Source organism: Silurus aristotelis, assembly GCF_946808225.1.
Source record: "Silurus aristotelis genome assembly, chromosome: 13".
Classification (NCBI taxonomy): Eukaryota; Metazoa; Chordata; class Actinopteri; order Siluriformes; family Siluridae; genus Silurus; species Silurus aristotelis.
The window spans coordinates 28,415,390-28,437,190 of record NC_139586.1 but is presented as its reverse complement, the minus strand read 5'-3'; the positions used below and the strand labels follow the sequence as shown (position 1 = coordinate 28,437,190).

The 21,801-nt window shown below is 38.4% G+C and overlaps 1 protein-coding gene across 1 annotated transcript; it reads right to left on the bottom strand.

Moving 5' to 3' along the window:
* Window positions 1-393: 393 nt before the first annotated feature.
* gna15.1 (guanine nucleotide binding protein (G protein), alpha 15 (Gq class), tandem duplicate 1) lies at window positions 394-14,976 on the bottom strand. The gene is made up of 8 exons (XM_083559346.1): window positions 14,581-14,976; window positions 13,377-13,532; window positions 11,885-12,069; window positions 10,407-10,561; window positions 7,573-7,701; window positions 5,935-6,064; window positions 3,515-3,668; window positions 394-1,482 (listed from the first exon to the last, which is right to left on the bottom strand). The coding sequence occupies exons 2-8, from the start codon at window positions 13,525-13,527 to the stop codon at window positions 1,280-1,282; spliced, it is 1,107 nt and encodes a 368-aa protein (XP_083415472.1). The 5' UTR covers window positions 13,528-13,532; window positions 14,581-14,976; the 3' UTR covers window positions 394-1,279.
* Window positions 14,977-21,801: the final 6,825 nt, after the last annotated feature.

Here is a 21,801-nt window from a genome sequence, read left to right as displayed (position 1 = left end):
GGTGATTGTTAAATGATTGGCTGAATGGAGAGACTATATTGTCTGTGAAGACCATAACCTGTTCCAGCATGACAATAACCCTGTGCCCAAAGCCAGCTCAATTAAGATATGCTCCACAAGGGTTGGAGTGGAAGATCTCCTGCTCTAGAGCTCTGAACTCAACCCTATTGAACAGGATGAACGTGAGCACTGACTGCACCCCAGCCTTCCTCATCAACATCAGTACCTGACTTTACTAACACCCTCGTGAATCTCCACACAATCTAGTGGAACATCTGCCCAGAAGGGTGTCGCTCATCAACAGTAAATGCTAACAAAATGTGGAACAGGTTGTTCAAAAAACACATCGAATGCTCAGGTTTCTAGAAACTTCTGTCCATATAGTCTGCTGCATTTCAATGGGGGGTATTGATTTAATATTAAAAAATGAAGAAAAACATTTATTCTCAATGTCACAAATAAATCATTCATAGGTTCAAAGGTGAGCAGATGACACATAGGATTGTCCTTCATTTCTTCGAGATATTTTCTCTCTATTTGATACGAATTCAGCTTTTTCTACATGCCACAAAGGATTCCAAGCACCTACAGTTATAAGGTTTGCAAGACACAATACTAAGACCATATGATAAATATAAATTATACAGAGGGCATCTGTACTCTTGTTAAATAGAGTATAGTGAAGTGAGCAAAAAAAAAAAAAAAAAAAGACAGAATGATAACAAAAGTATGAAACTGATACAAAGGGGTGTCCCTGTAGATAAGGACATAAGATCTTGGTCCCAGAGGAAGAAATGGAGCCCTTTGTACTAGTTGTACAATGTGTTCTGTTATAACACTAACACCAATAAATCATAAAACCCCAGAAATTCAGTTGATGTAATATGCAGCATCATTTTAAGAGACGTTAATATAAAAAAAAAAAAGGTCCTTACAGATTTCTCTCCGTCTAGTACGTGGAACTACGTCTTCACTGCACCAATCCCAATGCAAAATGCAGCCCGTGTTCATTTTCACAGCAGAATCGTTCCCTTGCCAAGCATGAAGAGGAAAAATATCCCTCACTGATGCATGACTGAGAAAACATTATGAGTTCTTTACGAGTTCCTCAGCCAAGATGTTGAACTGTTCCATTGTTGCAAAATCTCGAGAAGTAGCTATCATGTCTACCACCCAAAACAATTAGACAAATGTCTGACAAATGACACTGGAAGAAGAAGATGAAGGAAGGGAGGTGGGTTTATCCACAATCTTAACGAGCAGTCATGTCATGGCCTGGTCACAGCACACCATATTCCTGCAGAGACTTAATGAGCACTGTGTCTTTCACATCGTTGAACACCATGCGGATGTTGTTGGTGTCCGTGGCACAGGTGAAGTGTGGGTAAATGGTCTTGTTTTCCTTCTTCTCAGGGTGTTGCGCCTGCTGCTTGTACATCTCACGGATGAACTCCTTGGCTGCATCGGCGTCCCGTTTCTTACCTGTAAGTGGAGTTTAGTGAAACAGGGTCAAAGCCAACAACAAATCCGGTAGGAGGTGCGTTAATGGAAATGTGAAAGCTTTACACTGGATTTAGAGATTTAATGCATGGAATATGAGGGATTTCAAGAAATATAAGCATCATAATAATAATAGCATTTCAAAGACACACTGGAATAATTCGGATTATTTTTTGCATAAAAAATTTCAACAGAGGCAGTAAGGTCGTACGCTAGGTCCCGTGCGTACGGGGTATGTGTATTTTTTCTATGCCCATGTTTACAGGTTAGGACACAGGGCCCAACACTAGGGCCCCACATTGACATCATATCAGTGTTTGATAATAAAGGTCGACTTTCAAACTAAAATGTCCCTTTAGGCACCGATAGCAAAAATCCACACTGGTAGTTTTTCCGGGTTCCGGATCTCCTCTAGAGGAGAACCACTGATGCCCACGTGCATTTTGTTTTTACACGTGACTGCGTGCTGCACTCTGAGCGCTATATTCAATTAATTATTTATTCATTTCATTTCATTTTCTCCCGCTTATCCGTAATTCGGGTCGCGGGGGCAGCAGTCTAAGCAGGCCCCCGCCTTCGACTGCTGCCCAATCCTCACAGCACCGTCCCTTACGGTCCCTCCTGCAGGTGGTGAGCCCACGGGAAGGCGGCCCTACGTCACTCCGACGTCACGGACCTTGATATTTCCCTCGTAAGGGACCCCCGGAGCATAGAGGGTTAAGGGCCTTGCTCAAGGGCCCAAGAGTGGCAGCCCGGCGATACCGGGGCTTGAACCCCAGACCTTCCGATCGGCAACCCAGCGCCTTAACCGCTGGAGCCACCACTCCCCCTATTTATTTATTATATAATTATATTTATGAATGAATATATTCATATGTATTTCCTAAAATGTAGCACATTTTTATGATTCAGTGCTGTTTTTTTTTTTTTGTAATAACATTCAGTATTATGTTACATGGAGTTTTATGTTGGTTTTTTTTCTTCAGTATCCATTTTAAAAACTATCGTTTGATTAATCGGTTATCGGCACATACATTCCAACCTCGCAATCAGTACCGGTCAAATCCACTATCGCTCGACTTCTAGCTATTAAAATAGCCTAATTATTTGTTAGATTCACCCACCAACCATATGCTTGGGTAAGTAAATGTTTCAATGAATATGAAAAAATGCAAATTCTGCACATGCTGAATTTAAGTTGCATTGCATGGTTCATGTTGAAAATGAACACAGATTGACGTGAAAATTGTATTGTTTGCGCATAAAAGCATATAATTATAGTATACTACTATTTTTGCGCATTCATCGTATTAATTTAAGCCCGGCAGGGACAAAGAAATGCGAAACATTTGAAAGAAGTTGCAAAAATAATTACAAATTATAGTCCAAAAAAGTAATTTTTAATGTGAAACACATTAAATAATACACCTGTTTGCACGCGTTCTCCACTTGTCTGTGAATCTTATTATGTAAATCTATCTAGATCGCTTGAATATATCGCTTGAATATTGCGGCTTTCTTATGGATGTCTTATATGAAAACGTAATACACACTCATTGCACAAAAGTAAGCGTTAACTTGGCGTTATGACGAGAACGGAAAAGCTCGCCAATGTATTTCCTGAAGTTGTAATTCACATCACAGGCAGCAGAGGGCTCAAAAAATGACACACGGCACATTTAATGAAGGCTCTTCATGTCATGGCTTTTTCTCTCTGAATATAAAACACACCCCACAAATCCCATCATGCGAACAGCTGTCATGGGTGAGAGCTGGAAAGATTCTACCATCATAACAACAGGCTGTCAGTCTTCCTGCCTGATTGCTGATGCATTTCATGGTTGCCATGAGTAACAGACAGAAATGGGAAGGTGAGGGTTTGGAGATACGGCGATATGAGGTGACTCACAGCACTTTTCGCACTACACAAGTGAACACAATCTTTTGCCATGGCATTCCTTATCAGCCTAAAATAGTATGAACTGGAGGTGTGTGTCGTTTTAGCTGGTTGTACCTTGGAACCTCGGGAAGTAGTTCTGCAGATCGGAAATTTTAATCTTCTCAGCCAGGATGTCCATTTTATTGAGAAAGAGGATGATGGAGGCATTAGCGAACCAGGGTGAGTGGATGGTCGTGTAGAAGAGCGTCAGACTCTCCTCCATACGGTTCTGCAGAATAAAGTGGAAAGAAATTTTGATAAAAAAATTAATCAGGCAGAAATATACACAATGATAACTTTATTAACTAATAAAAATAACTTCAGAGATTCAATTCTCACTGGAACCCTATGGGAAATGTGGCACAACACTGCAATACATGTTATCCTACAAATGTAAGAAATCCTGAAAATACTTAATGTTCACTAAATTGACACATTTTTTGGACACCTGAGCACGAGCTATTCCATTTCACATTACATTACCCTCAATTTCTCTGGGAAGATTTTGGAATGTGCTTGTGGAGATTTATTCAACACAAGAAAGCGTCCAAATATTTTTTTGGTCTTTAACAGAAAAACCTGTGTAAAATGGAGAACAGGAGAAAACATCTGCCTCACCCCCACACATGGATCCTAAATCAACATGGCAACCATTTCATACTTCAACACCATGCAATTCCTTCTGGACTGCGGTATTGGAAGCGACTTCACCGAACAAAATGATGAGCGTAAACATACGTCTGAGTTCTGTAAGTGTTATTTAGAAAGAAAGAAAGAAAGAAAGAAAGAAAGAAAGATGAACTGCATCACAAGAAAGAAAGAAAGAAAGAAAGAAAGAAAGAAAGAAAGAAAGAAAGAAAGAAAAAAAGAAAGAAAGAAAGAAAGAAAGAAAAAAGGAAAGAAAGAAAGAAGGAAAAAAAGATGAACTGCATCACAAGAAAGAAAGAAAGAAAGAAAGAAAGAAAGAAAGAAAGAAAGAAAGATGAACTGCATCACAAGAAAGAAAGAAAGAAAGAAAGAAAGAAAGAAAGAAAGAAAGAAAGAAAGAAAGATGAACTGCATCACAAGAAAGAAAGAAAGAAAGAAAGAAAGAAAGAAAGAAAGAAAGAAAGAAAGAAAGAAAGAAAGAAAGAAAGAAAGAAAGATGAACTGCATCACAAGAAAGAAAGAAAGAAAGAAAGAAAGAAAGAAAGAAAGAAAGAAAGAAAGATGAACTGCATCACAAGAAAGAAAGAAAGAAAGAAAGAAAGAAAGAAAGAAAGAAAGAAAGAAAGAAAGAAAGAAAGAAAGAAAGAAAAAGAAAAAGAAAGAAAGAAAGAAAGATGAACTGCATCACAAGAAAGAAAGAAAGAAAGAAAGAAAGAAAGAAAGAAAGAAAGAAAGAAAGAAAAAGAAAAAGAAAGAAAGAAAGAAAGATGAACTGCATCACAAGAAAGAAAGAAAGAAAGAAAGAAAGAAAGAAAGAAAGAAAGAAAGAAAGATGAACTGCATCACAAGAAAGAAAGAAAGAAAGAAAGAAAGAAAGAAAGAAAGAAAGAAAGAAAGAAAGAAAGAAAGAAAGAAAGATGAACTGCATCACAAGAAAGAAAGAAAGAAAGAAAGAAAGAAAGAAAGAAAGAAAGAAAGAAAGAAAGATGAACTGCATCACAAGAAAGAAAGAAAGAAAGATGAACTGCATCACAAGAAAGAAAGAAAGAAAGAAAGAAAGAAAGAAAGAAAGAAAGAAAGAAAGAAAGAAAGATGAACTGCATCACAAGAAAGAAAGAAAGAAAGAAAGAAAGAAAGAAAGAAAGAAAGAAAGAAAGAAAGAAAGAAAGAAAGAAAGAAAAGAAAGATGAACTGCATCACAAGAAAGAAAGAAAGAAAGAAAGAAAGAAAGAAAGAAAGAAAGAAAGAAAGAAAGAAAGAAAGAAAGAAAAAAGGAAAGAAAGAAGGAAAGAAAGAAAGAAAGATGAACTGCATCACAAGAAAGAAAGAAAGAAAGAAAGAAAGAAAGAAAGAAAGAAAGAAAGAAAGAAAGAAAGAAAGAAAGAAAGAAAGAAAGATGAACTGCATCACAAGAAAAAAAGAAAAAAAAAAGAAAGAAAGAAAGAAAGAAAGATGAACTGCATCACAAGGAAGAAAGAAAGAAAGAAAGAAAGAAAGAAAGAAAGAAAGAAAGATGAACTGCATCACAAGAAAGAAAGAAAGAAAGAAAGAAAGAAAGAAAGAAAGAAAGAAAGAAAGAAAGAAAGAAAGAAAGAAAGAAAGAAAGAAAGAAAGAAATCTCCAACTAGTGTAAAGCTGTTCTTCATGCTGAGGGAGGATTTTTCTATGAAAATAAAGTGAAATATCTGCCATTTATAGATTTGTTTGCTCAAAGGAAATCTTCATCTTCTTGTTGTCATTTTTCTTAAAATAAGGAACTGAATAAGACTAAAATTAGTAATGTTTTACCAGAAAACAGAGAAAAAGAAAGAAAGAAACTGCTTTACTGCAAAAACTCTTCCACTCACATCACTGTTGTTCTCCTCCAGGACCTGATCGTACTCGCTAAGCGAAGCCAAAAAGATGAGCGATGTCACGTTCTCGAAGCAGTGGATCCATTTCCTCCTCTCTGATTTTTGCCCTCCGACATCCACAATTCTGTATCAGAGTGTACAAGTGTGTTACGGATTGAAACGAGGGAAGCAGACAGAAGCAGAAGGATTTCCGATAGTTTCAACATTAGATCAGCATCAGGTTTCTACCTTCATCTGACTGATCCTAAAAGTTGTCCTAAAAGTTATCATTTTCTCATGAAGTCTGCTGGTGGACTGTGAAAATGATTAAATCACAAATACACTATATGGACAAAAGTTTGTGGACACCTGACCACATCTGTCCATTTGCTGTTACAACGACCTCCACTCTTCTGGGAAGATGTTCCCATAGTTAACAGTTTACAGAAGTAACAGTTTGGTGAAAAACTACATATGGCTGTAAAAGTCGGGTGTCCCAATACTTTTGGCCATACAATGTAGGTGGCTACTAAGCTAGTCTTTTTCACTGCGAGTCAACTATTTTTATTTTTTATAAAACTCTGTATAATCAGCTGCAGATGAACAGATATTACTACAGACTGATTCAAATTGTAAATTTAGCTAGCATGGCGCTAGTTAGTTGTAGTTTGTTTACTAAGCTAGTTAACAGCTGCCTCACTCATATACAAACAAGTAAGCAGAATGCTATTGAAGTGTTTAGCTGACTAAACCCCTATCAAATCAAACCTATCTAGCAAAAAGTTCACATTGTGACTTTAGCGAATATGTTGCTAGTCAGAAAATGCAAATTTCACTGTTAGCTGGCTAAACTAGTGAACCTGAAAAAACTCTGTAATCAATTGCAGCTAAACAGATATTATCTGTTACTCAGAGATGACCTGCTTGTTCTGTACGATATAAATGTCACGAGTATATTCCTAGCCTGCTAATGGCTTTTTATTTATTTTTTTGCTAAGCTAGCAAACCCAAAACAGGTTACTTAGTCACCCCCACCCCCCCCTCCTTTCTGCCACTCATTAGGAGAAATAAATACAGCACGAATAAGTAATATGAGCATCTCATTAGGCATCGAATAATAACGATTAAATGGTTGATGTACATCAGTCATGACAGCTATTTCGTTTATTTATTTATTTTTCTCCACAGGTTTTTGGAATTGATTTGCAAAGTAATGGCTCTGTCTGATCATGTCATCCATTTAAACGGAGGAAATGGGGTAGACAGAGAACATTAATGTCCTTGGACACAATGGCGTGTCCGAGAAATTCTAATGCTGTCGCAAATAATTTAAATAAATCAAGCATGACAGGTAAACAGGCAGCGGAGCAGACACTGTGATTTCACTAAACATCATTAGCAGCCGCAATACTGCAGGTCACACACTGGCTGGATCTTCCATAATATTATAAATGTCAGGGATTTGCTTTTTAATGGTTCTACAAAGATCTGTACTGGACCAGCTTCTCTATGAAAGGGTTTAACAAGAAAACTGAAAAGATTCTTTGAGGAACCAAGCATGGTTCTTCTTTGGCACTGCTGCAAAAAAGCCCTATTCGGTTCCTTCTGGCACCTCTGATTTAAAAGTGTGTATTGAAAGTGGTGTGCTATTACCTGAGTGTGATCTTTTCCACTACGAATGAGTAGTCGTTGATCCCGGTAGTTGGAAAACGAACCCGAAGTACGTCCTGAGCAGTGGGGATGTAGTCACGGGCTGCGATGCGCTCCAGACTGGACATGAAGCTGCAGATGGATGGTTATTAGAATGCATGAGTGATTCTCAGTTTTCATCCTGAACTACTCCTGTCAAAAATATTTGCATTTCATCAACTGGAGTGAAGCTCCAATAGCTCTGCTATGAAACTATACGGGTTTCCAAACATGGTGTACAGAAACGCAGTGACTCTTATCTCACAGCAATAAAAGACAGTAACAGTTCACGTCAAACCCCTAATGAAGAAATACTATGATAATCCCAAAAAGTGACAGGTCTCACTTTACCTGTGAAACGATGACCATGCCTTCTTAGAGATAAATCATAGCAACAGCACAAAATACATTTATTCTGATCAAGATTGGTTGTATTGCAGCTGCTGGGATGATCTCATGCAACTGGAAAGAAAGGTGCTTTATAGGTACTTTACAGCACAGTGAAATACTTTCTTAGAGCCTTGATAAAGAACCCAAATGTGGCAGCTGTGGTGATACCAGAGCTTAAACCCCTGACCTTCCAATCAGTAACCCAGAACCTTAACCCCCAGAGCTCCCACCTCCATCACAAATTCCCTCTGAAGTAAAAGTTCGTATTGATGAGATGATTAAAATCACTTCATATGAATGTATAATGAGGAGACTGAACAGCCAGAGAGAAATAAAAGAAATGTTGGATAATTTTTGGCTGCTTATCATTTAAAGAATAATGTAAAAATGGGATAAATAAGCCGGAATTCTTGGCGGCTGTTTGATTTCTGTGTTGATTGTATCTAATTGATGATTACAAGTGGTTGAATATGTAAATGAAACAAGCGAATAATAAATACTTTGATGAGGTACAATAACAAAAACATTATTTATCACGTGTATTAAAAAACGATCAGATGGTTTATGTGAAAACAGATGGACACACGGAAGCTGAAAGGTGAATTGGGTTGTAATGGCATTGCCAGCTTTAATTAAATGTTACCCAAGATTTGTTTGTGTTTCTTATCACGAAAGAGTTCTGAGAACTGGATGATGAAAGCTGAGAGACAGAGAGAGAGAGAGAGAATGAGAAAAGAGAGAAATCCAGGAAGCAAGTCGTGATGGGGAAAGACCTAGCACTAACGTCGAACAGGGAAATGCCTCGCTCTGTCCATTACAGGAAATTAGATGATAATCAGTAATGTAGCGTTTAATTATCTAATAAACAATTCCATTTGCAAGCTTGTGTATTGGTTTAATCACAACTTATTTAATTGTGCATGAGGGTTTGTTAAAAAGAAAGAAAAAAAAACATGTACATGAAAAGACATTTATCTAATTATGTGGAAATCCAAAATAAAATCCATGAGGAACTGTTTCTCTACATTTATTTAAAGGGCGCTGGCTGTTTGTACTGTTTACTAGAATCCTTAGAGCTCTAATAATCCTTTTGTTCACTGCATACCCTGTCTTATACATCTCCCATCACCTCATTTTGATAAACCAAAACGCATTTAACTACAGGTGTGAGAAATGTAGAGAACCCAGAACCCAACCTCATGCAGGTCCTGTCTGTATTGTTCTCCTTATTTTGGGACTCCTCAATTGGGATGTGCTTTTTTGAACATACCATTCCATATCTGGTCCATTATTTGCCGTTATAATGACCTTCACTCTCCTGGGAAGATGTTCTACTAGATTTTCTGGAGATTTGTGGAGACTCATTCAGCCACAAGGGTGTTCTGTGAGGTCCCAGAGGTGTTAAATAAGGTTGAGATCAGAGCTCTATAGCAGAAGATCTTCCACTCCAAACCATGTCAATTCTATCTTCATGGAGATGGCTTTGTGAACAGGGGCATTGTCATGCTGGAACAAGTGAATGGAAAGCTTACTACTTCGCTACAGCATCCAAAGTCAACCTGTACAAGTGTGTGCCTCGAACTTTTGTCAACAGTTTGAGACCACAATAAGACCACATAAGGCTCAAAAATGGTGCCCACATACTTTTGTTTATATGGTGTATATTGCAAATATGCGAAAATGTGTTATTCCTAAGGACCATTATGGAGCTTTTCTATGGAGCAGGTTTTTGTTGTACTGCACCCTACCAAACTAACAGATCCATATGCACTGATTGAAATATCATCAAAACATTCAGTGGCATAAAATGTGACAAAAATAACTACAATCAAATCCCTCGTTACTCTGATTGCACACAAATCTGATTGCACACAAATCTGATTGCAAAAGAGCACCTATAAAAAGACCTGAATTTAAATTTCTACACTTAAGGGTGTACATTCAAAGATGAACTTCAATAGAAAGTGCACATAAAAAATCCTCCAATGCTTCCGAAATGCATGGTTATTCCAAAAATTCCTAAAATCTTTATTGTGCACTGAAGACGATAAGCTGCTCCTGTGGAGTGATCTCGGGTTTCATGAGCAGCTATGTGGCGCCATCTGGTGGTAATATCTGCTTCTGTTCATATATATATATATATATATATATATATATATATATATATATATATATATATATATATATATATATATATATATATATAGTGATCATCATCAGTACTTTCCTCGATTTAAATAACAATCCTCAATCAAGTGTGTGGACAATAAATTGTGTTACCCAATTTATCTGCAGCTCGAATCAGCCTACACGAGCCATGCGTAATATCTACTGACCGGGATCTTTAGTGCTCCTTTTACAAGAATGACTGTGATCAGTTTTCCTGCAATGAATTAAACAGAACTTACTATTCAGTAGAGTCCAGGAGTTGGTACTCTCGCCGGCGACTGTAGCAGATTTTAACTCCGGTGTCGGTCCACAGAGACTGAATAGCATCCACGTAACCTCGATCCAGGTGGGCTACATGATGGACATCTACAGCTTGAACCTTCTGAGCATGTGCCTATAGATATTGAGACAGGGGCATTCAAAAATAAATAATGTGCACAATCAGTGTATATTCCCATCTACATCTAACAAGTGTAGGCATTCGTTGTTCATCTTTAGTCGGTGCTTTATCTAGGTCAGGCTTTCTGTGGGTCTCTGGAGTCTATCATACGAAACACTAGGTGTGAAGTGGCAGATACACAGGTCTGCTGTACACTGTATGGACAAGTATTGGAACACCTGACTTTCTCAGCCATATGAGGTTCTTCCTCAAACTGTTACCACAAACTCAGAGGAACACGAGGAGACCCAAACCTGTTCCAGCATGACAATATGCCTGTGCACAAAGCCAGCTCCATGAAGATATGGGTTGGAGTGGAAGATCTTGAGCGGCATGCTGACCTCAACCCGATTAAATAAAATGAAATGAAATGGTAGGAATGTTCAAAATGCACATATGTTCAGGTGTCCTCAAACCTATGTATATATATAATATTTATTTCTTTGTTTATTTAAAAATATATCTGTATGAACAGACTATCACTCGATTCCAGGAAACTGGGTTTTCCTAAATGTCTCAGCGGATCTGCAATTGTCCTCTGGACATGGACACTGGATGGAATGGGATGGGATGGGATGGGATTGGATGGGATCGGATGGGATAATCTCTCAATCGCTTTCTCCTGTCATTCACAGAGAAGCTAATTGTGAGTGTCTATAGGTTCATGTATGTGAAAGAGGGCAGATAGCTTTTCTCAGAGTGAGTTATGCTGCCCTGGAACACAATGTAAGCATGAGCAACAGTTAGAACAGATGTAACTGATGGGTTTAAGTGTCTCAGAGGAAGAAAGTGTTTGCATGATCTCACCCTGTTTGCTTGGTAACCGCAGTATGATGATGAAAGCTGAGTTATTTATCTGCAGGCCATGCAGATTTCGCCTCCAGGAGATGGGGTGGTTGAATGTATTTTGATATCCTATATAAATTTTCTATAGCATAGTTTTTTGGGGATCTTTAAATGTACATTTACAGCATTTGTGTGCATTTATTCAGACATTGGTAGCTCAGGGGACAGAGGACCTCTGAACAGAAGGTTGTGAGTTTGAATGTGCCACTGCTGGGCCCCTGAGCCAGGTTCATGTTAAGTTGCTCTGGGTAAGGGCATCTGCCAAATCCTGTTAATATAAATATACTAACCTGTACTCCGTGCTTCATTATTGTGTCATGAAGCTTCAACTACTTTCATCAGTACTTTAATGTCAGACAAATCAGACTAAACCGATCGCTCAGTCTCATTCAAAATATTCAGATCTAAAATACAGCCACAGGATCTTCAAACCTCGTTCTGCTGGTTGGCGTAGGGAATCCTGAGGGTTGACATGGCAGCTGTTATGGCCTTGATTGCTGTGAAGATGTTTTGATAAACCAGTTTGGTGAAGGTGCGTCTGTCTACTTCGGAGAATCCCTTGCCGTGGATGATCCTCATCTGCTTGATAAAGGTAGTTTTCCCACTCTCTCCCGTGCCTAGCGACGAACAACAGGAAAATCAGGAAGACAAAATGTAGATACCGAGAAGCCGAATTCAACTTAAATACCGAAATTAAATTCGATGAAAATTATAATAAGATAAAATACAGAATAAAGAAAAACAGGGGTCAGGTATAAAAGTGGCCCAAATAAATAAATAAGTAAACAAGTAAATAACGAAAGAAAGAAAGAAAGAAAGAAAGAAAGAAAGAAAGAAAGAAAGAAAGAAAGAAAGAAAGAAAGAAAGAAAGAAAGAAAGAAAGAAAGAAAGAAAGAAGGAAAGTGCTGAGTATTTGCATCAGCTGAATGCAGACCCACATCATGCACACATTGGAATGTTAACTATCCTGTTGAGAATGAAGCAGCAGAACAGTGGAGGTGTTCAGGCGGACAAACTGAAAAAGCCTGTCGCAGGGCAGGGCGTGTTAAACGGGGCATTTTTACACCAGGAATTCGGGGTGTTAAAAAATCAACCTACTCCACCCAGTCCTTTTCCCTGTTTGATTAAGCACTTGTTTATATTTGGCTCCAATTTATATAGTTAATCTAGCGCTTGTGTGATTACAGAGGAACACACAACCGCACGACCGGGGTGTGTTTTTGAGGAATCACAGCTGCCTCGGCTGTCCACTGTTTTTTTTTCTTCAACGAGCAAATATTTGCTTAATGACACGAGCAAGCAACTTCTATCATATCAAATAAGCCACAGCGTCATGGCATCATGACAGCACCGTCAGACTACTTAGAAAAACACACGATCGGCTCCTCTTTTTTTTTTCGTCTACCTGTTCATGCTATGCACTCGTCTTATCGGCTTTATGAAAACTGGATGTTTATCATGTAAAGGACACCGTCTCTGTTGCCTAATAGTTACGATTCTTGTGATAACCACACTTCCGCTTCCTTGTGAAACTACACTTGTTTGAACTGTTACAATCTACTTATTACTAGTCTGCTAGCAACATGACAAATAATAATAATAATAATAATAATAATAATAATAATAATAATAATACAAATAATAATAATAATAATAATAATAATAATACAAATAATAATAATAATAATAATAATAATAATAATAATACAAATAATAATAATAATAATAATAATAATAATAGTGGTGATGTAATTTCCCTTGTGAAGGTCACTGGGTGATGTTTCCATGAAGAAAACCCCCTATGAGATATTCTACTTCAGAAATGAATTCACGGCTCACAGTTCAAGTGAACTGACTCAGACAGATTCCTCAGCTATCATCACGTGGCTACGTGTAAAATAAATCACTCTGGATTTCTCATTACCCAGTAGGAGCACTTTTATTTCTCTTCGCTCTTTCTTTTTCTGTTCAGCCAGAATCCTCTTGATTTCCTTGTCTATTGCGACCGATTTCCGTTCCTCCTCGCTCAGACAGCAGGTGCAGGTTTGGTAGCACCATCTCCAGCAGCCCCCCATCTTCCCTAAAACATAACAGGTCAGATGTTAAAAGATTCTCGTCATTGTTCAGTGCACGTCTCCCAGGCACCGAGCCAAGGGCTGAAAACCAGACTCCTATAACTCGCAATCCCTCACACTGGGAGTTACATTCCTTACACCCATAATTATATACCTGTCCTAAATCTTTCGCTGTATTTGTTGGACAGTTCATACGAGCTCCTAAACTGCAAGATTGTTTATTTTTTTTGATGGATTAAAAAAATGTAAATATCAGTTAAACAGTGTTCCTTATTTCAGAACAATATTGTGTCCAGATTCACTCTGTTGTTTTTTTGTTTTCTTATCATAGGGAAAAATGATCCGATTTATTTAAAAATGCCTGTTCACACATGCTCGGCTCACCTACATTGAATTAAACTGGAATTAAAAAAATTAAAAAACACACACAATGATTTTCACTCATGTCGTGATAATCTTCCAGAGCATGAGATTATAGTATCACATGTAGATGATCAACCTGGTGTTGTTCTCTATACGCCACTGGTTTGGATTGTTTCCTTTATTAGTAAACAAAGAGTTCCTGGAAATTCTCTCAAAAGCAGATCCACCTGATCAGGTCTACTTGATTTCTGTAAGGTTCAGGAGGTGTAAAAGGGGGTGTCTGATGAACATCTTCAGTGTTGTAGTAAACTCTCATTAGTTTCCACTTGGGTTCATTTCAACACTTCAGGTGCTCATTGAACAGTAGAGCAGACGGAGGAGTTCTTTATCGAGAAACTGAGAGCGATTGTTTTGTTGTTGTTGTGGTTTTCGTTTCATAATTCCAACGTGTTTCCATGCAATGTTTTTGGTTGCTGGTGAAGTTGATGGCGCTGGTTCTTCTGGGTGCCATTTTGGTGTGTGGAGGAGTAGCTTCTGAGACGGGGATCGATGGTAGATCTTCGCTCCAACACAAAGAAGGAAATAATCGACGGTTTACATTGTAAATAATTGAGGTTGATGTGCTCTGATAAGTGTAGAAAACAGTCTTCTGAGATGGTCCGACAGACAAATGGAGTAAAAATCACTCACCTTCATTCGCTGTCACACCTGTTCCGGAAGCTTAGGCGGTCTGGGAGTCTCGGTGGGAAACACGATCCATCTCGCGCTCAGGTGAACTGGAGTGTGGTCCGAAACGAACTTTTTTAGTCTTCATGGAAAAGACCGAAAGCGCTGATATTCACCGAGTTCGTTCGCATTCTTGTCGGTCAGCAGACCAACATGACACGGAAGTGCAGCATTTGGTGAGGAATATGACAGGTATGCGCGCGCGCGGCTGCTCCCGATGCCTATCGCAGGAATGCGACTCGTGGGAGTGAAGCTGCTCTTCAGCGCTCAGCCTGTTAGACTTCACCCCATTCTCACTGAGAACAACGTGACTGTGCTCGGATACTCTCAGCTTTCTCCAGGCCACCGCCTTACTCAGATAAGAGATTGGAAGTTGGAGTATTGGCCAAAGGTTTCTCCCACCTGCAAAGCACAAAGTGATTAATCAATAACCAATAACCAATTAATCAGATATAGAGGTTCCTCAGCACGTTTTCACCCTGGTTGCTACTCCAACTCTTATTTATATATATTTGTTTGGAAGTTGGAGTTGAGGTGTGCATTGGTTGAAATCACTGCACACCTCAACAATGATTTAACTGTTATAAATATACATTTGGTGTTGAGGAGGACACCCTGCCACACCTTGTTTTTATATATATATATATATATATATATATATATATATATATACTTGCGTGGAAGTCAGAGATTAGTGGATGAGATGTTGGACTTCTGATCTGAAGGTCATTGATTCGAATCACTGCACACCCCAACAATGATTTAACTTTCATTTGGTGTTGAGGAGGATGATGGGTTCTCTTGAGTTTGGTTTCTGTCAAGAGAGGTTTTTTTTTTCATGCAACCATCGCCATTATGGATAAACTTTTATACCAATTATAACTAACAAACGTATAGGCACTAAACTTATACATTCTTTTATACAACTTCATTCAATTCATTTTTATTTGTATTGCGCTTTTAACAATGAACATTGTCTCAAAGCAGCTTTACACAGATAATGTGGTGATTAAAAGTGAAGATGTTCTTTATGAGTAAGTTTGTCCCTGATGAGCGAGCCGGTGGCAACTGTGGCAAGGAAAAACTCCCCGAGACGGCATTAGGAAGAAACTTTAGGAGGAACCAGACAATGACATTCGTGACATCTTTATCTCTGTTAAAAAAATGCTGTTTTGCGACAATGTCCATTATTTAAAACGCTCCACTAATAAAAATGTCTTGAATTGAATCGCCAAGCTCCTGGGTTCTTCAATTGCTCGTCTGTATAACTGAGATAACTGTAAGTCGTCTTAAGGCGTCTGCCAAATGCCATAAATGTTAATATCTTTGACTCGAAAACGTGAATACAGTCTACCTATAAATACAATGTCATATAAATGCTTCAATCTTGATGATTGCATAAACCACATGTGGCTTTCCAGGTAAAAGATAAACACTCTGTACACAACAGGTACATGATCACACCAGTGACACATTGGGAAACCTTTATTTTTGTTATTTGGTTTGATTTCATACATAAATCAGTGAAGTCTAATCACTATTTCTAACTATGGAACATATCATGTATTATGTATAAGATATATTTTTATCTGTGTAATTAGATCTTGGAAGAAGGTGTCATGACCATCGCTGCACATACCAAGAAAAAGTAATAAGATTGATTGCTGCAGGATTGATGTATTCATTCTTCTTCAATAACTACTTTATCTGGGACAGAGTCCTGGCAGATCCAAAGTCTCTCTCAGAAACACTGGGCATGGTGTGATCCTAGGTACGATGGTGAGTCCATTGTAAGGCACCATATGGAAAAGAAATAGGCGTTTACCTGTTACATATACATTACAGCACAGTGTAAATTTCTCTTTATATATACCAGCTTGTAAATGAAGACAGAGAGGTTTAAGGGCCTTGCTCAAGGACCAAATGGTGGCAGCTTGGCAGCTTCTATTTAGTAACTCAGAGTTTTAACCAGTTAGCTAGATATAGAGACATGGCCATTTTGAGCCAAAGTACCTGTCCTGGTTTGGTAGGTAGGAGGAAACCAGAGAATCCAGCAGAAACATGACAGACTACACTGCACAGTGTAACTCAAGCTCTGGACCAAACTGTGGACCCTGGAGCTGTGAGGCAGCTAAAGCTACACCGCTGTTCTTCCCTGGATTGACACAAAACCGCCAAAATGGGCCACGTGTAAGCAGATATGTGTAAGGGGGATTTACAGCGTTTGCAGACCTGGACCAAAAATAGCAACCAGCTCAATTTGTGGCATTCTGTATAATTTGGCTTTGTAATATATATATATATATATATATATATATATATATATATATATATATATATATATATATATATTCGAAAGGCATTTTGTTGGGAGTTAGCTTGAGTTCATAAAGTGCTAACCCCAACTTATGAACTTTATTCCACACAGCTACGTTTTTTTCCATATCAAAAAATCTCTAGCTGTAATTCATTTTAATTCTAGAGCAATTTTGTGGTGAAGCAATGTGAATGTTTTGCCCAGCAGGGGGCTCACACCCCTCCTCTTTCCTGTGTCTCTGCTCACTAGCAACTAAACAAACCTGATACTCTACACACAGAAGCCCAAAAGTGTTCTGACTCATTTTATAATAAATAAAGGACTTACTTCATACCTCAGTCTTTGTTTATACTGATTGAAAATATCTGACATGTTGATTTCTATTTAACCAGTGCGATAAAACGTGTATTGTAAGGAAGGGTCAATCAGAGATTGCTGAAATGGGTTGAAGTGTAGAACCCAGTGTGAGCTTTTTCCATCTGATCTGGCATACGTAGGCTTGCTCTTTACTATTTACTACAGCTGACGATAATTAAATTCAGTTATCAGTGGCATTAGTTTTGTCCAACATATTTCCCTAAAATGATGGCGACCAAATATTGGGGAATATGTCCATAACTGAGCCCTTATGGCTTGTGTGATTATAAACCAGATGCAGCATGAACTCAATTCATATAAAAAGTTATTGAATGTAGATTTTATTGTTAGGGGTGTAGTTAGTGTTTGTACAACCACATCACATTCATTTCTTTCAATGTGTAAGTATTTTCCAAATTCTCCAGCTTCCATGTTATAACCAATAACAAAGACATGAACTTGCTCTAGAATGCTTACTCCCTGCTGCAGCTACTTAAAATGAGGTTTGATATTTTTATGACAGTAAATGTGAGATATATAATCAGTTGCCTGTGCTGATGTGTGTACACAGTACAGCCTCAGTGATGAACTTAACACTGTACTGTACTGTATGTCATTATATGATACTGCATATAAGAAACCTACGCATGATTTAACACAACAAGCTAGTTTTAATTCTTAAACCATCAGGACCTGCTGATGGGTATGCAAGTACTATTCTGGGAAGCTGTTCCACTAGATTTTGAAATGTCCTTTGGAATATTTGTGCTCATTCAGCCACAAGGGTGATAGAAAGTCAGGTGATGTAGGTGAGATGAGGAGGCCTGAGGTGCAGTCAGCGTTCACATCCTGTCCATCATGTTCAATAGGGTTGAGGTCAAAGCTCTATAGCAGGAGATTTTCCACTCCAATCCATAAAGGTATATCTTAATGGAGCTGGTTTTGTGCACAATGGCACTCTCATGGTGGAACAGGTTTGGGTCTCCTAGTTCAAGTGAAGAGAAAATGGAATGCGCCCACATCCAAAGATCTTTTATTAAATTGTTGACTTTGTGGTAACAGTTTGGGAAAGGACCTGTCTTTGACCTGTCTCATCAACACTCAGGTGAAGAAGCCTGGCAGCGTCTGTACCATCTGGGACGCCTAAGGGACTTTAAACTACCCTCTCAGGTGCTAAAGACTTTCTACACCTGCACCACTGAGTGTCCTGACAGGTAACATCACTTCTTGGTTTGGGAACATCACCATGCAGGACAGACAAGCTCTCCAGAGGGTGGTGCTGTCAGCTGAACGTACCATGCGCACCGAGCTCCCTGACCTGCAGGACATCTACAGCACGCGGTGCCGGACCAGAACCAGGAAGATTGTGAAGGACCTCAGCCATCCCAACAATGGACTCTTTTCTCTGTCACGTTCAGGAAAGCGCTTCCGCTCCTTGAAAGCAAACACAGAGAGAATGAGGAGGAGCTTCTTCCCACAGGCTATTCTGAGTTTAAACCAGGAAACACCCAAGAACAAGCACCTGGATTTCTCTCTGCATCTACTTCCTTCACTGCACAATTATTATTTACAATTATTCACTATTATCTGTATTACTTACACTAGTGGATAAACTTTATCTCTGGACCGAGCCGCTGTAACTCTGGATTGGACGAGCACAGCGTCACTTTATACCTTTTCACTTTTAGATTTTAATACCAGCACATGGACACATTAATGACAATCACAATCATACTGGGGTCACTTTAATCTGTACTTCTGCCTATAATCTGTCACACACATCCCTCCATCCCTTCTGATTAATTCATGTTTGTGTATATACATATATATTTATATTTTAAACTTTTAATACTTTATAGTCAGATTATATTTTAATATACTTTTATACATTATTTTATTTATTTTTACGTTACTTTACTATTTTATTTTTTATCATTATATTGTACTTCTTTTCATGTTTACAAGTCGGACAGTAACAAAAAGAATTTCACTACATGTCATACTCTGTATAAATATGTATGTGACAAATACAATTTGAATTTGATTTAAATTTGATATTAAAACTATAAAATATTACATTTGTATGGTCTTTAACGACTTGCCATTATTTACTTAAGGGATTCAGATTTTCCACAATTGACTCCACTGCGTATTGTGCATTAGGTATAACTACAGAATATATTACATATGTGAAAATATTCATTATAATGTATAAAATTATGCTTAAAATTATGACACTGTGGTTAAACATTACCTGATTTAGACATTTTAATTATTTTTGTTGTTCACGTTTGTGCATTGCTGTTACCTAACGAATGATTATTCTGGAATTTCCAAACACAGGTTGCTCATTCACATTTTCTGTTTGTTAGCTGGGCTGTCAAGGTGGCAGTGTTGTGTGACAACAGCAATGTGTGTGCACAGTTACAACTGAAAATTGTCTGTCTTGACAACACTTTAATAGAGTGTATGGAGCATAGCGCATATATATATATATATACATACACACACACACACACACACACACACACACACACACACACACACACACACACACACACACACACACACACAATATATATGGACAATGGTATTGAAACACCTGAACTTTTAAGCCATCTATGGTTCTCCAAACTGTTGGAGCAGCATGACAATGCCCCTGTGCACAAAGCCAACTCTATTGAGATATGCTTAACATGGTTAAGAGTTAAGATATTGAGTGCAATGCTATAGAGCTTTGCGATAAATGTGAACACTGACTGACCCCAAACCTCCTCACCTCACCTACATCAGAACCTGACTTTACTAACAGCTTTCACAAGATCTAGTGAAATATTTCCACAGAAATGTCCACAGTAGAGGTTATTATAACAGTAAATTGGGAATAAATGTGGAATGGGATGTTCAATAAGCACAGACAAATCTTATGGTGTGGTTTCCACAAACTTTTGTTCATATAGTACATTTAATTGAAGTATAACATTTCTCACCGTAGTGTATACAAATGGATGTATTGCAAATGTTGTATACACACATTCACTTTGTTTACATCACATTCTTTTATTTGAAAGTCAAATCACTGGAAGATAACTTTCACTTTTCATTGGACATAGAAATTCATCTGGTGGAGTCAGTCACTATAGGCCTTGAGAGATGCACTGGAGTTGCAAATTCATTGACTTGGTATTTGGCACTCCTTTCCCCTCCAACATTTTGGATGTCAGTCTTTTGTCCCCTACAAGCAGAACCGGTCTATCAAGCCTATCATGGTAGAGCTCAACAAAATCTCCAGTGTTGATCTAACATCTGCATTGTTCATGTAAGTCCAGATGGACATTAATAAACCCTGCAATAGTGAATTGGGGATATTGTTACATGCTGGAATATTGGAATACTGAATATGAGTAAGCTCAGCAAGGTATGCCTCTCTCCCCCTCTTTCTCTCTACATTTACATGTATGGAATTTGGCAGACAGCTTTATCCAGAGCGACCTACTTTTTTTTTCATTTATCCAACTAAGAAGTTAAGTTACCCATGCTATGCATGTATCTAACACTAAAAGAGAAAATTCTGATTTCTTTGTCTTCTAAATGTCCCTACAAGATCAAATATAATCCATATCTTCTTCTTCTTATTTCGGCTGCTCCCATTAGGGGTCTCCACAGCAGATCATTTGTCTCCATACCCCCCTGTCCTCTACATCTGCCTCTTTCACACCAACTACCTGCATGTCTTCCCTCACCACCTCCATAAACCTCCTCCTTGGTCTTCCTCTTTTCCTTCTTCCTGGTGGCTCCATCCTCAGCATTCTCCTACTGATATAACTCATGTCCCTCCTCTGCACATGTCCAAACCATCTCAATCTCGCCTCCCTCACCTTGTCACCAAAACGTCCTACATGAGCTGTCCCTCTAATAAACTCATTACTAAATCAAATATAATCCATATACGTATCTCTATTAAATACAGGTAGCACAAACTATTTTGCACTATCATGCATCTATTGTATGATGGGTGCTGCAATGTCTCACTGTCTTGTGTTGTTTGCAACTAAATGTTTGCACGTTATGTAGTGTCCTATTTAGTTGTGCTTTTTTGCATTATAATTTGAATTCGTGTTGTTTCATGAGGAACCTTGGTTCTGGAGGGGTACATAGTTCCGCTTCACAGTGTATTGTACTGTATGTGGCTGGAATCACAATAAAAGCCTTAAGTGGACTACTACCTTTGTGGGGACACTTGGTCGCCATTAAAACACACACACACACACACACACACACACACACACACACACACACACACACACACACACACACACACACACACACACACTTCATTCAGGTGGATCCACCCATGTTTACCACATTGTGGAATATTGACCAAGCTAAGAAGGGGCGTCGCCCGTCCCCACTCTGCACCGAAGCCACGCCCCTCAGGCTTTTTTTTTTTTTTTTTTTTTCGCGTTCTCCACCAAGCTATATTGACTCAAGAGCCCGCCTCCGGACACACT